This window comes from Fistularia commersonii, chromosome 11, assembly GCF_037954325.1.
Source record: "Fistularia commersonii isolate RoL2024-O1a breed Wild chromosome 11, RoL_Fcom_v1.0, whole genome shotgun sequence".
NCBI classification, from domain to species: domain Eukaryota; kingdom Metazoa; phylum Chordata; class Actinopteri; order Syngnathiformes; family Fistulariidae; genus Fistularia; species Fistularia commersonii.
Genome location: NC_141294.1, coordinates 15,887,822 through 15,899,738, shown reverse-complemented (window position 1 = coordinate 15,899,738; position 11,917 = coordinate 15,887,822). Strand labels below are relative to the sequence as shown.

The following is an 11,917-nucleotide window of genomic DNA, read 5'->3' as shown; positions in this document are numbered from 1 at the left end:
TCCAGAATGTATTTGTTTTTGCAATTGCATTACAGAAGATAAAGAACTTTATCACAATATTCTAATTTTCTGAGACGGTCCTGTATGTTGCAAGAACATGGTGATTCTGACGTGCTCTCCCTTCACACCACACAATAACAGACACAGTAATGTCTTGAACACGAATGCATTTCATGCAATTATGTTTTAGATGCACGTTTACGTTTCAGTCTAATTCATACCATGACTATACCGACAAGACATCGGCCAAAACCAGGCGACGTGTTTTCAGTCTTGCAAGCATCTTCCACATTGCCTCAGAAGAAGATGAGGCGGCCCGACTGCAGTACCTCCGGTGGCCGCTAGAGGTCGTAGTTTCCTCCGGCGGTGTCTTTGTGCTCCGCGGTCTCCCATCAGACGCAACTGACATTTTTCAAAACACTTGGACGATGGCGGAGGACAGCGAGTCCGCGGCCAGCCAGCAGAGCCTGGAGCTGGACGACCAGGACACCTGCGGGATAGACGGGGACAACGAGGAGGAGAATGAGAACATGCAGGGGTGCGGATGGCCCGGTCCGGCCCGGTCCGGTCCGGTGCGAGGGGGAGGGAGCGGGTGGGCTCGGGCAGCCCGTCGGTGGCGCTGCCCGCTCGGGAGGCGCTAGCGCGGTTAAGCTAGCGGGTTAGCCGACACACGGAGCCGGGCTCCCCGCCTCCGGGCCGGCCTCCCACGGGGACCGCAGCCGCACGGAGAGGCTCAGCTCGGGCGGGCTAGGGGTCCGAACCCCCTCTCCTTTCCTCCGCTCGGGCGTCCGCGGTGCTTGTAGGTCGTCCCGCCGAGGGTGAGGGGGTGACAGCCCGTTAACCGCTAGCTAGCTCCGCTGTCAGCGGCTCGGTGACAGCCCGCGGCCGGCGGGGGAGCCCGCGGGGAACAGACGTCCTCTGACGGGCCTGCGTGTGTGTCGTTTCCCCAGGAGCCCAGGGGGAGACCTGGGGGCCAAGAGGAAGAAGAAGAAGCAGAAGAGGAAGAAAGAGAAGCCCAGCTCGGGGGGAGCCAAGTCCGACTCTGCCTCCGACTCTCAGGAGATCAAGGTGGGATGAGGAGCCGGGCGAACCCCCCGGTGCTCCGGTGCTCCGGTGCTCCGGTGCTCCGGCGCAGGGCCGGGAATGCAGCATCCCCTCCGGGGACAAGCAACATTCATCCGGTCGTCTGCTGAACACACACTGGAGAGTCAGAGTTTGGCCTGATCTGACTGCATCCATCACTAAGTCTGCTGAGATGGTTTCATATGGACGCACACACACGGGGATGTAACAAGAGTGCATGGAAGGGATTTAAAAGTTCCCTCTGATATTCGGTGTTCCCGGCTGAGTGGACTGCAGGTGGACAAATACACTGGAGTCAGTGAGTGTGCTCACTAACGGATTGGCCCTTCTCTGGCAAAAATGTAAGAAAAATGTTTAAAGTGAGAGCCCCCAAACTAACTTCCTCATGTAAAGTTCAACATGTAAAGCAACCCTAACAGATTAACAGTGGGAAGCACCAGTGTTTCAAGTCAATTCCCGCGAGAGGATGCAAGCGCACTTTTGCTCACACAACCAGGGCGAATTGTGGCTAAACACACCGGGGATGGATTCGTTTGGTCCCGAGTACTTTGAAAGTCTCTGCGCTTTGTCGTGTCCGCAGAATCCCGGCCTGCCCATTCAGAAGCTCCAGGACATCCAGAGGGCCATGGAGCTCCTGTCCTGCCAGGGTCCCGCGAAGAGCATCGACGAGGCTTCCAAGCACAAATACCAGTTCTGGGACACGCAGCCGGTGCCCAAGTTAAGTAAGTGCCTTCTCCGCAGATGCATCTGTTACTCGATGTGACCTGTTCCTCCTCTCAGCGCACATGTATTCACCACTCCTCCTCAACTACTGCTGTCACAGACGGAGATTTGTTATTGCTGCGTGTCCACAGAAACAGTCCACGTAGGAGATGATATTAAAGACATCTCCCTTTGGATCCCTATCTTCAGCGCCGTTATCACTGGGCTCTGCAGGTGCTGGCTCATCTCCGCTTTCCCCACAGGGCCATCTACTGGCTCAGTGCGGGCAAAGCCTGCCCTTCTTTGACCAGGTGTTCAGACAAGCTGTTCGGCGTGTGCGGCGGTGGCGGCGGGGCGCGGTCGCCCTCACACCTCGCGCTCAGTTGAGAGCCTCCATTCATGTCTCTGCACCAGGCAGTGGAGTGAAGCCTGGAGCCCTCAGCAGCTCCCACACGGTTGCTGCTCTTCTAGACGCCCCGCATGTTATTGGAGATAAACGAATGACAGTGCAGGAGCTAAACGGCTCGTTTTGAAAAGAGATTTCAACAGGATTTTCCACTCTGGTAAAAGGGCTGCTAGTTAGGTCCAGTGTGGAGCTCAGTGAAGGCTTCTTCAGGTTCTGCAAATTCTCTCTCCCCGGACAAAACCACCACCTTCTCTAGATGTGAGTCCACGTGGAGTACGTTCACTTTGAGTGCGACGCCTGCGACTCAACATTTGATCACTCCCAAAATAAGCCTCTGATGCCTCCCTCTGTCCACCTCCTCACATGTCCACGAGGAGGTGCGTCAGAAGCCGCAGTAGATGTCGAGCATCAGCTGACAGGTAGTGACAGGAGTACCCGTTGAATGTCTGTCCAGACGAGGTGGTGACGAGTCACGGGCCCATCGAAGCTGACAAAGAGAATATAAGACAGGAGCCATATTCATTACCTCAGGGCTTCATGTGGGACACCCTGGACCTCAGCAGCGCAGACGTGGTGAGTACAGTAGCTCTCCGCCAACATCTGCAGGAACCAGGCGTGAACATTGACGTGCCGGCTGTGTGTGTGTGTGTGTGTGTGTGTGTGTGTGTGTGTGTGTGTGTGTGTGTCTCCCAGCTGAAGGAGCTGTACACACTGCTCAATGAGAACTACGTGGAGGACGACGACAACATGTTCAGATTCGACTATTCACCAAGCTTCCTCAAATGGTGAGCATCCGCTTCTGAGAGGTGGACAGCACCTGGTGTGTGTGTGTGTGTGTGTGACATTTTCATCACATATGTGACGGTGTATCAGTTAAGTGCTCCGCTCACTTTCACACTGTATGCATTTCTGCCGTTTCTACCAAGCTGCTGCTCCTCCCTTTTCCCGCTCATCCCCTGGAGATGTCGTATTTGATCAGTCAGTCATGAAAAGTAACTTCTCCTTTCTTTAAGAGACAATCAAACACAAGGACACGGCTGAGGAGATGGTTGGCGAAGATAAAAATAAACCCCCGTTACTCTCTGTACCCATCTCCATGAAGTTCAGAGACTGGGGTGGAGTCTCTCAGAGTGTTAGCGACAGCAGTGAGGAGCATCTGAGGGGCTTTGAGATTGTTTTCTAACATCTGCGGCTTGGCTGTTTGGGCCGAAGCACCGGTAGGACTTTGCTGTGAAGCCCCACGAGTCTTGTGATATTGTAGATAAATAGGTTTTCATTTTGGGGATGGAGCGTCGGTGGACGGGTGTGAGGTTAGGTTGCTGTCGGGTCCCTGGAGCGGCTCCGAGAACGTCCCCGTGAAGATGTTGACGCTGCTGGTGAAAGGTCAAGCGGGAAATACGTTTGGGCTCCTTGAACGTGCGAGAGAAGGTTACCGCCGCAGAGGCACGAAGACCAAACCGGGCATCCGGCAACACCTGCACGGCCCCCTCACTTCTTCTGCAGACTACAGTCCCGTCGCCTCTTCATCCCACTTATCTCCAAGTGCACTCAGAAGCTCTCTGAAGCTGTCTCCTCGCTGTCGCTCCTTTAAGTCACTGGATGTAATCAGGAGATGGAGACGTCCGGATGCAGTGTCTCATCCCGGATGTCCCGTGTCCTCCTCAGGGCTCTGCGTCCTCCCGGCTGGTTACCTCAGTGGCACTGCGGAGTGAGAGTGTCCTCCAACAAGAAGCTGGTCGGCTTCATCAGCGCCATCCCTGCAGAGATACGCAATTACGACACGTGAGCGCTCGGGGGGCCGAGCACGTTCCCACGGCGGGTCCGTGGCTGGAGTCGCCGCTTTAGCCCCTTGTCTTCGTCTCTGCCGCCTCAGATTGAAGAAGATGGTGGAGATCAACTTCCTGTGTGTCCACAAGAAGCTGCGTTCAAAGCGCGTGGCCCCGGTGCTCATCAGGGAGATCACCCGGCGGGTCAACCTGGAGGGGATATTCCAGGCGGTCTACACAGCCGGGGTGGTGCTGCCCAAACCCGTGTCCACGTGCAGGTACGCCGAAGATGGAATGAGCGATGCCTTCAGAGATCCCATCAGGAGACATCGACGGGCAACATAAATGTAGATTTGTTGACCTCGCTCTGAACACTCTTCTTCCTCTGCCCCCTTTTGAAGGTACTGGCATCGTTCTCTGAACCCCAGAAAGCTAGTGGAGGTGAAGTTCTCCCACCTGAGCAGAAACATGACGCTGCAGAGAACCATGAAGCTCTACAGACTTCCAGATGTAAAGGCTCCAGCCCCGTCACCGTGAGTACGAGCCCGGAGGAGGCGCCTCATCCGCCTCCTCTTGTGTCTCTGTCCACCTCAGAGCACCAAGACCCCGGGTCTGCGGCCCATGGAGAGGCGCGACATCCGCCAGGTGACGGAGCTGCTCCAGAAGTATCTGAGACGTTTCCAGCTGGCGCCTTCGATGGGCGAGGAGGAGGTGGCCCACTGGTTCCTGCCGCAGGAGAACATCATCGACACATACGTCGTGGAGGTAACCGGTTCGCCGCTTCGCCGAATGGGTCTCTCTGGAAGTCTCCGTCGTGAAAAAGGACTGTGGTCTCCAGGGCGGCGGCGGCGTCCTGACGGACTTCACCAGCTTCTACACCCTGCCCTCCACCGTGATGCACCACCCGCTCCACCGGAGCCTGAAGGCGGCGTACTCCTTCTACAGCGTGCACACGCAGACGCCCCTGCTGGACCTCATGAACGACGCGCTCATCCTGGCCAAACTGGTAAGCCGGACGGCCGAGACGTATTTGCTAACATAACACGCGGTGGGCAGGAGGTCACCTTTCAGCACGCGAGTTCGTCAGCTGCCCGCAAAGAGCGTTTCCCAGGCGGCGATCAGGAGACGTGTTTAAAAAAACAAAGTTTGCTGACGCTCAAGCCGTCCGGTCTCCTCAACAGAAGGGGTTCGACGTCTTCAACGCGCTGGATCTGATGGAGAATAAGGCCTTCCTGGAGAAGCTGAAGTTTGGCATCGGGGACGGGAACCTGCAGTATTACCTCTACAACTGGAAGTGTCCGGCGATGGACCCCGAGAAGGTGAGAAGCCCCGGAAGATGCACGCCGGTGCAAACGACGCCGTGAACGCTAGCCAAAATATGCACGCGGATGCACCGGTTGTCATGGTAACTCCCGGCCGTTTAGCTGTTCGTACACATCCGTGTTTGACGGACAGGTGATTCACGCCATACGGCTGCATGGCAAGCGAAACAAACACAGTCATTCCGAATGTCAGGTGGGAGGTCTCCTGATGGGTGGAGAAGATGGAGGTGACAGGATGGTTTAGACACAGTGAGACTGAGGAGAAGACAGGAGGAAGAGCTGGAGGCAGCCGAGATGAAGATGTGGAGGTTCTCTTTGGGAGTGAGGAGGATGGAGAAGAGTCCGTCAGAAGAGCAGCGCATGTTCGATGTTCTGGAGATAAAGTCAGAGGGCGATGGTTCGGACATGGTCCTCACCTTACCTTCATGGTCCAGGGACCGCACAGTTCAGAGAGCGACGTGCAGAAGACGACTTCAGTGTGGAGCAGCCGGACCTAATCACACGTCCGTGTTCTTCTGTGTGTTCCAGGTTGGCCTGGTCCTCCAGTAGCCGGTCTCTTCTCGGCCGCTCCGGACTCTTGACGGCGAGGTAAGACCACCTCTGGCGGCGCAGCCCCTGGACTCGCAGGCGGCCCAAGACAGACAATGAGAACTCCAACCGTTAAACCGACCCGGGAGCCGGGAAGCCGTCCGCCGCCCGAGCGCTCGTTCCCGACTCTCGTCATCAAGAACATCTCAGCTCCCGGGGAGGAGAAACCCTCTCTCTTCATCAACATCTTGAATGTGAAGTCATGCTATGCCTGATACTGCTACAGCCACACACACACACACACACACATACACACACATCCCGAACCCCGCCGTCTGACTCTACAGGAGGCCTCGACGTTGTGACTTTTCTTCGGTTGTCCTTCGGCCCGCGGAGCTGCACGCACGGGGAACCAACGATCCGACAAACATCTGCCCGGCAGGAGACACCGGGGAAGGGCGTCCTGCGGAGGCCTCACACGGTTTGCTTCGAAATATACAGCCACCCGTACATTGGAAGCCACGTCATATTTATTCCAGCGGAGCGAGTGTTTGCGAGGTGAATATGGCATCAACAAAGCACAATGTCCGCGTTCCTGTTTGAGAAGAAGGACTCGGGTTCGCGGGTCCCGGCGTGCCGCTCCTCACCGGACCTTCTGTTGGATCTACCCTGAAGCCGCGCCGCCGTCCGAGGGCTCCGGTCACGGGCTCCCGCGTGCATGTGGACGGGGTTTTGTCAGGGAAGGCGGTTTATCCGGTCCGCCGCGGAGCAACGAGCATTTACTACCCCGAGAGAATAAGCTACGCCAGCTAAGCTGCGGTCGGAAGCATTTCACGAGCGGATGGATCCAGAGGCCGACCCGCCGCGGGTCTTCCACGGGCCCCGGGCTCCCGTGGAGGAACCCTCGGCGGGACGTCTCCGGGGCAGAACCCGACGACGCCCCGCTCCTTCCCCCTCCCGACGGACACGTCCCCCCCGTGCATCTCCATCCCCGCGCTCGCTCTTACTTTCCAGTGTCGTGCAGCTAAAAGACGTGAAACTCCAATCGACGACGGTGTTCAAATGTCTCCATCAGCCCTGCCTTTTATTTGCTGGAAAACCCTTTTTTTTTTTTTTTTTTTGGAAAGGTCAGGCGATGCGAGGAGCGGTTCCCGCACCTTCGGGCCGGCCCTGGACCCGGCCCGGAGCCGCGGGGGCCGCCGCCGCCCCTTTGGTTTCCCAATCCAGGCCGGTGACGGGCCGGCGGCCCCGGCCCTTGGCGTGCCTCTCAGATGTTGCCTGTCCCATGGTCCAGCATGTAGTTTGTTTTGCTGCTGTGGTTTCTAGCGTCGTTGTTCCAAGCCAGGCCCTTTAGTGAGAATCGGACTGCGAGTTCCTGCCTTATGGGTTCTTCTCTTGGTTCTCTGTCGTTGTTTTTTTAAAGACTCTGGAATGGGGGTGCACTTTTGAAATGACAACAGCTTTCTCTAACGGAAGAAACAATATTTTTATTCAGATCCATCGTAAGCTGTGACAATGCTGAGGGACTTTTACCAGCATCATCCAGACATGACCACCTACAGATACTCCCGTTTCAACACGTCGGCTAATACCAGCATGGATATTTGAATAAATTCACTTTGAAAACGCACCCCCGCTGTCCCGACATGATTCGCACCCGCTCGCCACGTACGGGTTTCAGCACAACCCAATATTCTGCTCCCATCACAAGAACCCTTTCCAAACCCCCCCACAGCCCCTCCAGAGGACCAGGACCTTTCAGGAGCCGGCCGCTCGCACGTGGAAGCGGAGAAAGGCTTCCAGCTCGAACCCGGTCAGAAGAAACCCCGGCTCATGAAGTCGCCCCTGATGCACCACATGTCTCTTGGATTCCTCTGCTGAGGAATCCAAGAAAAACAAGATGCTGCGTCGCTTGTTTTTCTAAAGGAGTTGGTTCCTGGTAGCTTTACTCTCCTAATAGGACTATAAATTTGATTTGCAGGTGAGTTTCCAATGGTTTTAGTTGACTGCGGTTGCGTCGCATCGAAGACCTTCGGCAGCGATCAGCATGGCTGATTCTTGTATCGATAATCCAAAAATAATGTGCAGAATAATAGATAAACAATCGGCAAACCCGTCAAAGATCTGCGCCGCCCATGCCAGATCTTCTGCTGGAGACGTTTCCCCTCCCAGCCGAGTCCAGGTGACCCTCGGGACACAAACGTTCAAGTACTTAAATTGACGCAGCGGCGGCGACGGTATCCTCTGGGTGTGGAGGACAGCTTTTATTTGGCCGCCACTTTTTTCACATCCCTTTTCTTGGCGGGGTTAGGGACTACTTTTTTCACTTGGAGGGGCTGCAGGGCGGAGGACGTGGAAGACGTGGAGGACTCTTCACTGTCGTCCACCCACTTCCTCTTCACCCCTTTTGTCTTCTGCTCCTCTCCCTCGGGGTCGGCGAGCCCCTCCTGAAGCCAGGGGACCAACGGCGGGGAGACTCTGGTGGCGATGGCGTCCACCATGTCGGCGAAGGGCCCGTCGCCTCTGAATCCCAGCGCCAGGACGCTCTTCAGCCCAAGCGCCGCCGCCGCCGTCTGGCTCAGCAGCGGCAGCTGGCAGGCCGGGACGCCGCGGCTGGCGCTCAGGGTGATCAAGTGAGCCGTCATGTGTTTGGGCTTCGCCGAGGTACACACCAGCACCAGTCTCAGCTCGTTCCTCTCCAGAGCCTTGGTGACCTCGTTGATCCCGACGGCGACCCGCCGCCGAACCGTCGCGTCTGTCCAACCGCACTGCCGGTTCGAGTCCGACTCCGCCGGCGAAGATGCTCCTTTCTTTTTCCTCCACGGACGAAACGTCCTGACCTCTTGCTTCTCCAGACCTGTCAAAACCAGGTTTTCCATCAGGTTTCTGAGGATGAAGTCCTTGTCTTCTTGGAGGAGGGGGTTCCACTGCAGGCTGAAGGGGGAGCTGAAGGAGGTCTTGATGGGAATCGGCCTTCTACCCTCCTTTTTCCCTGACTTCCCCGGGGTGGCCATATCTCCTCAGTCACACAAAGTGTTTAACAGTGAAGATCAGCCAAGTTCTCTTGAAGGTTGGGTGACTGCTAGAAGAGCTTCGTGATTCTCAGACGATGGTTTCTGGATGAAGAATACAAGAATAAACACAGTCAATGTCCTCTGATTATCAAGGCTTTCTTGCAAACGCAGGCTTGGAGGACTGGAAACTATCGCCTGCCTCCCGGCTGTAAGAAGTAAAATCTCATCGAAAACAGTTAGAAGAAGGCTTCACCGCAGGAAAAATCCTTTCCTATTCCCTACCTGCTCTTTCGGGGAGCGCATTTATCCGTGAAAACCTCAGAAAGGTTGCTATTCTTCAGTCCGCGAGGGGCTCCCAGGGCGCCGCCATGTTGGCCGGATGGAAAAACTTTATTTAGCAAACGGGACAACAGCGCCCTCTAGCGGCGAAATCGTATACCCTGTTATAGCGCCCCCTAGTGGTGACAGTGTGGAATGTTACAGCGCATCTAGTAGTGACAGCGTATGGCTTGCTATGGCGTCAAATAGTGGTACTACATTCACTATGGCCATTAGCCCAGCGGAATTCGTTTATGAACTATTTTCTCTGTTTTTCTTTTCTGACATTTCCTTTTTTTTCACCCTCAGCTCAAAGTATCCCCCTTCACAAGAAGAACATCGCGGATTGAAGAGAATTAAACGTTTTCATTTGATTTATTTTAGAATTTGAGTAGTAAATGGAAATAAACACGAGATGTTTTAGAAAATCAGCAAGAAGTATCACAAAATGCCACGTAAATGCGTCTCTATTAAGTTTTTTTGATGGAGTAAACCCTTTTTAAACGTCACACCTCGTGCAAACCGCCACTGTGGACGTAACAGCTTTGATTAAAAACCCGCAATTAAATTGGTATTAAACCTAAATCCTCCCATTTCACAAGCCAGTCTAATATTCACAGGATGACCGCTTTAAATTCATGCGTCATTTATGTGTGTGCGCGCTTCCATAAGTGTATGTGTGTATATGTGTGTGTGTGTGTGTGTGTGTGTGTACTGCTGGGAGGGGGTCGAGTGCGGCAGCCAATCAGCTGCAGTCTTGCCCGCTGGCCCCGCCCCCCTTCTCCGCGGACGCGCATTATTGCATCGATCAGCTGTTCTGCCGTCGCAAAGCGGACCCGCCTGACCCACCGGAGCCCCGGAGCTGCACCGACATGACCCTGCAGGTAACCCCACTCTGATCCACAGCAGATGATGCAGGAGATCCCGCTCCGGTGATGGTGGTTATCACCGGGCCGTGCAGGCGCTGCAGCCGGCCGATGCTGCTCTGTCCCGGAACCCTTTGAGCAGAGGAGCTTATCCCAGCTGGCACCGAGGAGCCCCAGAAGAAAAGCCCATTGTTTCTCCGGTATTACTGCAACAAAAGGTCTCCAGGGCTCCGCAACGGCCTGGAAGACCATGCTCAGCTTTTCTGCCTTGGAGTTTTACGACAGAGAAATTTAAATTATGAGCAAATGACAAAAACACTATAAGATGTATTTTTTAGATCATAAATGTGTAGATAAATAAGATAAGACAAGATAAGATAAGATAAGATAAGATAAGATAAGATAAGATAAGTTCCTTTATGTTGTTCATTATTCATTATTCATTCATCATTATTATCTATGATGTTAATGCTGTTGCTGCTGCTGTTGTTGTTGTTGTTGTTGCTTCTGCCGTCTCTTTATTCGTGGATGTCTTGCTATCGACTGTCTTCTGTCTGTCTCTATAAATTGTTATTTATTTGACTTTTAAATTTTTTGACATTATAGCATTGACATTATGCCGTGACAAAGGAGTTTCCCCTATGGAGATCAATAAAGATTATCTTATCTTATCTTATCTTATCTTATCTTATCTTATCTTATCTTATCTTATCTTATCGTATCTTATGTAACTACCTATGAATTATAAGATAAACTTTATCAATCCCCATAGGGGAAATTCTTCTGTCACAGCAGTTATAGTATTAATAAATATGAATATAAATATTAATACAGACAACAAGAAGTTAGCAAATTACATCCACAAATAAATAGACAGTAGAGAGAACAACAACAACATCAAACATAAGACTGGACAACAGAATTAAAAAAAAAAAGACAACAACAAGGATAGGAATATAAACAGTGATAATAGCGATGATAAAAATAAACAAAAATAAGTAGGACGAGCTGAGATCAACAAGGATAAATGACAAAGAAGAACTCCTGAAAACCAGGAGTTCTTATTTGTAGCACCCGTATCCCTCCGTATTGTCCCTCAGAGACGACGGTGTCCAAAAGAGCAGAAACGGCCGAGCCGAACCGCCGTCCACGCACATAACACACCCGCTGCTTTCACCCGCAGGCCGACTTTGAGAAGATGGCGGAGGACGTGAGGAAGGTGAAGACGAGGCCGTCGGACGCGGAGCTGCTGGAGCTCTACGGCCTCTACAAGCAGGGGACGGTGGGGGACGTGAACACGGGTACGCCGGCCGGCCGCGCAGCACAGCCTCCTCCTCCGACCCGCTGCTTCTCTGGTGCTTCACGACCCTCTGCTCCTTCCCTCTTCCAGCTCAGCCCGGGATGCTGGACCTGAAAGGAAAAGCCAAGTGGGACGCCTGGAGCTCCAGGAAAGGTAAGAAGAGCGCGGAGGGGTTCGACGGAAAGCCGGGTCCGCTCTCGTTGAAAGCCCGTCTGCGCTCGTACTCTTTCAGGGATGTCCAAGGACGAGGCCATGTCGGCGTACGTGGAGCTGGCAAAGAAAATCATCGGCAATTACGGGATGTGAGGACGAAGAGCGGCCTCCTGCCTCCATGTGCTCGTCTCTGACGTTTCACACTTCATCCCCGCGACTTAGCGACTCCTATGCATCTTCTCAAGCTGAAACCATAGGTCGTCCGATGATCCATTCAACCCCTGGAATTCCTAAATGTGAAGATTCTCGGCGCATTGCCTTTTGGAAATAAAATCTGTCTCTGGCCTGGTTTGTCTGCGTGGAGCTGCATCTATGTCTTGTTCTTATCAATAATTATATGAGCGTCGCAGTTGCTGGATGGTTTTTAGCTGAAAGTGTCTTCAACAAAATATGGAAACA

The 11,917-nt window shown here is 53.7% G+C and overlaps 3 protein-coding genes across 3 annotated transcripts; 2 read left to right on the top strand and 1 right to left on the bottom strand.

Moving 5' to 3' along the window:
* The first annotated feature begins 389 nt into the window (after positions 1 to 389).
* nmt2 (N-myristoyltransferase 2) lies at positions 390 to 7,437 on the top strand. Its single transcript, XM_086155307.1, has 12 exons — positions 390 to 538; positions 951 to 1,068; positions 1,664 to 1,805; positions 2,646 to 2,764; positions 2,885 to 2,976; positions 3,857 to 3,973; positions 4,065 to 4,235; positions 4,359 to 4,467; positions 4,552 to 4,722; positions 4,796 to 4,963; positions 5,139 to 5,276; positions 5,808 to 7,437. The coding sequence occupies exons 1-12, from the start codon at positions 429 to 431 to the stop codon at positions 5,826 to 5,828; spliced, it is 1,476 nt and encodes a 491-aa protein (XP_086011433.1). The 5' UTR covers positions 390 to 428; the 3' UTR covers positions 5,829 to 7,437.
* rpp38 (ribonuclease P/MRP 38 subunit) lies at positions 7,275 to 9,227 on the bottom strand. Its single transcript, XM_086155308.1, has 2 exons — positions 9,104 to 9,227; positions 7,275 to 8,923 (listed from the first exon to the last, which is right to left on the bottom strand). Exon 2 carries the CDS (start codon positions 8,819 to 8,821, stop codon positions 8,072 to 8,074), a length of 750 nt encoding a protein of 249 aa, XP_086011434.1. The 5' UTR covers positions 8,822 to 8,923; positions 9,104 to 9,227; the 3' UTR covers positions 7,275 to 8,071.
* Positions 9,228 to 9,888: 661 nt separating this feature from the next.
* Positions 9,889 to 11,807, top strand: acbd7 (acyl-CoA binding domain containing 7). The gene is made up of 4 exons (XM_086155306.1): positions 9,889 to 10,023; positions 11,189 to 11,306; positions 11,396 to 11,458; positions 11,538 to 11,807. Exons 1-4 carry the CDS (start codon positions 10,012 to 10,014, stop codon positions 11,609 to 11,611), a joined length of 267 nt encoding a protein of 88 aa, XP_086011432.1. The 5' UTR covers positions 9,889 to 10,011; the 3' UTR covers positions 11,612 to 11,807.
* Positions 11,808 to 11,917: the final 110 nt, after the last annotated feature.

Coding starts and splice junctions, on each gene's coding strand:
- nmt2 (XM_086155307.1), top strand. CDS start 429: ATGGCGGAGGACAGCGAGTCCGCGGCCAGCCAGCAGAGCCTGGAGCTG. Junction 1,806..2,645: donor GCAGCCGGTGCCCAAGTTAA/GTAAGTGCCTTC, acceptor ATGTCTGTCCAG/ACGAGGTGGTGACGAGTCAC. Junction 2,977..3,856: donor TCACCAAGCTTCCTCAAATG/GTGAGCATCCGC, acceptor TGTCCTCCTCAG/GGCTCTGCGTCCTCCCGGCT.
- rpp38 (XM_086155308.1), bottom strand. CDS start 8,821: ATGGCCACCCCGGGGAAGTCAGGGAAAAAGGAGGGTAGAAGGCCGATT.
- acbd7 (XM_086155306.1), top strand. Junction 11,307..11,395: donor GGTGGGGGACGTGAACACGG/GTACGCCGGCCG, acceptor TCCCTCTTCCAG/CTCAGCCCGGGATGCTGGAC. Junction 11,459..11,537: donor CGCCTGGAGCTCCAGGAAAG/GTAAGAAGAGCG, acceptor GTACTCTTTCAG/GGATGTCCAAGGACGAGGCC.